The sequence below is a fragment of the Tupaia chinensis genome, unplaced genomic scaffold (assembly GCF_000334495.1).
Source record: "Tupaia chinensis unplaced genomic scaffold, TupChi_1.0 Scaffold142846_1, whole genome shotgun sequence".
NCBI lineage: Eukaryota > Metazoa > Chordata > Mammalia > Scandentia > Tupaiidae > Tupaia > Tupaia belangeri.
The window spans coordinates 1,922,973-1,927,950 of NW_006202691.1; the positions used below are offsets into that span (position 1 = coordinate 1,922,973).

Consider the following 4,978-nt stretch of genomic DNA (forward strand, 5'->3'; position numbering starts at 1 on the left):
CCCCCCCCGGGGGAGATGGCCACGCCGCAGTCCCTTCTCCTCCATTCTCCTTTTGGGATCTTGGACATGCACGCACACACGCCGGTGTGAATTTAAGCCACTGAGTCTGTGACTCGAACTGCAGTCGACTACATGGGAGTTCAGTGACATAGCCATTACGCCAACTGCTGGTCCCCTTAACAGTGTCTTTCAAAAAGCAGAAGTGATTGACTTAATTTTGATGAACTTCAATTTATAAGTATTTTTCTCTTAAGATTTTTACTTCTGGTATCCTGAGAAATCTGTCTAATCCTTGGTCACACAGCTATTCTTTATTTTCTTCTAAAAGATATTTAGATTTAGTTCTTGACTCGTAAGATATGAGTCAAGATTCATTTTTTTTACCTCTATCAGTTCCAGTATAATTTATTGAAAAGACTGTCTTCTCTCCATGAAATTACTTTTGTACTTAAAAAAAAAAAAAGCCATATATTTGAGTTCATTTCTGGCTTTTTAAATTCTGTTCCATTGATCTGTAGTCTGGTCTATGCCAATATCACATTTCATGATTATGTTAGATTTATACTAAGGTTTTTATTTTTCATCTTAGGTGAAAGCATTCTTTATATTACCATTAGGTAAAATACTAGTGGTAGGTTTGATACAGGCATCCTTAATCAGGTTAAGGAAATTCCTTCTATGTCCAGTTTGCTGAGAGTTTCTATCAGAAATAAATGTTAGATTTTGCCAAATGCTTTTCTGCATCCACTGAGATAATCGTGTTTTCTTTTTTTGAACTATCAATATTGTAGATTATGCAAGCTGACTTTATAATGTTGAATCAAACTTGCATACTTGTGATAAATTCTGCTTGACTGTGACATATGATCCTCTTTATGGCTTCTTAGAGTAGAATTTTAGATTATTTATTTGAAAACTTTCTTGTGTCAATATAAGTAATGCTATGGATAGATACTACTCTAATGCTTTAGCTGCATCCACAAATTCCGGAATACTCTGTCTTCACTTCTTTTAGCTAAAAATAATACATTCTTTTTCTTTCCAGGGCACACGTGCATTTACCAACATTCTGTTGGTGATGCTCTCTGTCTGTCTCTCTCTCGCTTTCTGTCTCTCTAGTTTCTCAAAGAAATCATTTTTTTTCCTTATCACATTTTCTTCAAGGAAGTTTATACCAATTTAACCTTTATCAATAGTATGTGAGACCACTCATTTCTGTTCTTTTGACATTTTACTCTCAAATAATGTATTACAATAATCTTTCACTGTACACTATCTGTCCCCTTCCCACTTTTTAATTTTAAGTGCAGTAGCATCAAGAAAATTGTTATTGACATAAAATGTGCTGAATTCATTGTAGTCCTTACAATCCACATACAGAAAATAATAAACGGGAAAACAAAAATCCACCGGCCAATCTAAAATTTAGATGTGCATAAGAACTTGGGGACTGGCAGGTGCAGGTGGTTAGTGGTGCTGGACTTCCACATGACCAACTGCGGTTTGAGTCCCAGACCTGGCTGGTTGCTTTCTCACTTTCCCTTTCTCTCTCTCTCTCTCTCTCTCTGATAAATAAATAAGTAGATAGATAAATAAAGATAAATAAAATAATTCTTTAAAAAAAACAAAACTTTAGATTTATAAACAATACTTTGACTTAACGTGAATGGTAGAAGAAACACTGAGTGTGGGGATGGTGGAGACACAACAGAAGTCTCTTCTTTGGACTTTTCAGTAGGCATGGGATGTCAGATGTTTGGGTTTCTTACTGGATTTCTTACCTTATTTTTTGCTATGATTCCCTGGAAGCAATGGGTAATTTTTGGTAATGAGCATCTACATTTTAACATAACTATCAGTAGTGGAATGGTGAGAACATCACGGGCATCTAGGTAGCATTTTCAATGGAGTATTAAAGCGTGAATTTTAGGTCCTTACAGAAAGATGCCTTAGCATGTGGGTTTAACAGTCTCTTTATTTCTCATGATTTAAACTTCCTTTTTCTTTTCTCTAAGAAGCAGAAACTTGTGAAACAGTTGCCTTTAACTTCTATATGCTTAGAAACAGATTCACCTGTACTAGGACCAGAAAAACAGGTAAATGATTTTCTAATTTCTACCTTATTTAGATTGTATTTTTTATGTGAGCTATTTTCTGTTTATCTGTGTTTCTCATTTTGGTGTAACTACATTGGAATCTTACTGTAATGCTAGGATGAGGGGTTATATTAAACTTACTTCAGGTCTTTTCTAAAATAGCTGTTGTGCTCCAGAGAATATTCTTGACTTGGAACACGTCCTCATTTATGTAATAGTGAGAGTCAGATGAGTATAGTGTAATGAAAGGCATAGCGTTGAGTCAGACTCGGATTGAAATGCTGTCACTGATAGCCACTAGCTGACTTCAGGCTACTTAATCTCTCTGAAAATTTTGTCATTAATAAAATATGTATAGAATAATAATAATGATGATAGGTTTTTGCCCTAGGGTATGTGTACTTGCCAGAGAGAGACAGTGAGAGGGAAAGTGAGAAATCACTCCCTAGGAGGGATGGCCATGCTGCAATCCCTTCTCTTCTATCCTCTTCCTGGGATTTTGGGTATGCATGTACTCATACTCGATATGATTTTCAAGCCATTAGGCCTGGAATTCGTACCACAATGAGCCATGTGGGAATCCAGCACCTTACCCACCATGGCACCTGCTGGCCCTGGAGATATATATATATATATTTGACAGGATCTTGCCATGCCATGATCCTCCTGACCCAGTCCCCATTTATCTAGGTTTACAGGTGCACACACCCACACCACATGTGTTCAACTTGGCACGGGAACTGGATCTGAGCCTCCTGGGCATCTTCCAGCCTCCCAAGCAGTGGCATTACCTATGAGCCACTACTACTGGGCCATTTTTCTTCTTTTAATTAGCATGTTATAATGAGGTTCTATTTCTTTGAGTACAAGTATTAATATAGTCATAGGTTTGTTTGTATGATCTTTGCTATAGTATCTGATTTTATTACTGTAGGCCACAAATATTCATATTTTAAATTTCATACTCTTTCATATTGTTAGTATTTTACATTCAGATTTCTACAAGGAAGCCACAGTTTCTGCTTTACTTACTTTTGACAGGACCCATTACAATTTCCTTCCAACATACAGTTTAATAAGTGCCTTGATTGCCCATCAGATCAGAGTCTATGCCTGCCAAATTCAGAGAACTGATACTTATGATCCAGACAGTTTGGAGCAATAGCAATTATTATGTGATTATTAACAGATTATGATTATTAGTGATTACAATGTGAATCTTGCTGATTAATGTTCAATTGTTTACACATTTCTATAAATCAGCTTTTATAAGAGTGTAACAGATAGAGGAATGGGGAAGTAGAGAATTACAGTTTTGTAGGTTTATTCTATTTGGGTATAGGACAGAACAGTAAAAAATTGCCTTCTTGAATAGTGTAAAACAGAAGGAAAGAGATCTAGCAGTTTTTTTTGTAAACAGAAATAAGTGTTGAACGCTGTTGTGTTTGTATTTTGTTGATTTAAAGGCAAGTTTCTGGCATAGCACCTTGTGCAAAGTAAATACTAAATAAACAGTTATTAAATAAATGAATTTTTTAGCCAGATCTGGTTTTTTTTAGGTAAAATATGTTTGTCCTACAAAGTTAGAAAATCATAAATAAGAAAATAAAACTGTACCATGCAGAGGTCAGCACAGTAGGTAGGAGCATAAAGCATAAGACATTTTAAGTCAGAGTGCTTGCATTTAAACGTCAGCCAGGCTATTTATTAGCTATTTAGGATCCCGTCTTACTTATATAAAAAAAGGAATGCTTATAATATTACCTTTTAAAGTTATTTTGAGAATTAAATAAGAAATCCCATGAAAGCTTAGAACAAAGTCTCACCTTCGAAAAGCACCAAACAAATGTAATTCTTATGTCCTTCCAGACTTTTTTATTTTCATATATGTACGTATGTATACATAGGGGTATTTAAAAGTATGTGAAAAAGTGGGCCAGCAGATGGCATAATGGACTCACTGGACTCCCACATAGTCAACCACGGTTCAAGTTCCAGAACAGCAACTTAAACTCATGCCGGGTGTCGGCTGTCTGTGCTCGCGCCCAAGATTCTGAGAGGAGAATGAAGGAGAAGGGATTGTGGCCTCGCCATCCGCCCTGGGGATGATTTCTTGCTTTCTATCTCTCTGTCTCTCTGTGTCTCTCCAGCAAGTGCACACATCCTATAACAAAAATTTCCCTTAAAAAAAAGTGAGTTAATTTGGTGCAAAAAATTCTGAAATTCATGTATATTTTCATAATATGCATTTTCCATAAACTTTTGAAGACTCATATTCCATAGTTGTTTCATAACTTCCTTTTATGAAGTTGACCTCTTTATATGTTAATGCATATACTTTTCTTTATAATATTTTATGGCTTTTTTAGCAACAAGATATTATATTATAAACCAGGCTGGCCTCTGACTCGCATTCCTACTGCCTCGGCCTGCTGGGTAACTGGGATTACAGGCACATACCACCGGGCTGACTCCTAATGTTTAATAACTGCATAATTTCATGGGGCTGACAGCTGACGTGGTGAAAGGCGCTGGACTCTCACATGGCCAACTCATGGTTCGAATCCCAGACCTGTCAGTTTGCTTTCTCACATTCCCCCTCTCGCTCTCTCTCACTCTGTCCTTCTGTGATCAAATTAAAATAAATAAAGTTAAATAAAATAATTCTTTTTTCAAAAAAAACTGTATAATATTCCAGCGTGTGAATGTGCCATAGTGTGTTTACCTTAATATTGGTCATTCAGGTTGTCTTAAAAACAATATGATGAATGTCTTTGAATATAGGCTTTTTAAAATTACTTTTATTTTTTATTATTATTATTTTTAAAATTTGCTGTAGGGCATACACAATCACCAGAGAGACAGACGGAGAGAGGGAAAGA

The 4,978-nt window shown here is 35.9% G+C and overlaps 1 protein-coding gene across 2 annotated transcripts in view; it reads left to right on the forward strand.

The window, feature by feature from the left end:
• The window catches only part of TATDN3 (TatD DNase domain containing 3), a 23,594-nt gene that overhangs the window by 16,612 nt on the left and 2,004 nt on the right, over nucleotides 1-4,978 (forward strand). Inside the window, exon 9 of one of the 2 annotated variants that reach the window (XM_014582214.2) lies at nucleotides 2,016-2,096. In XM_014582214.2, coding sequence (XP_014437700.1) covers nucleotides 2,016-2,096 — 81 coding nt within the window. The remainder of the gene's footprint in view (nucleotides 1-2,015; nucleotides 2,097-4,978) is intronic. The other variant, XM_006163714.3, reaches the window with a different exon arrangement.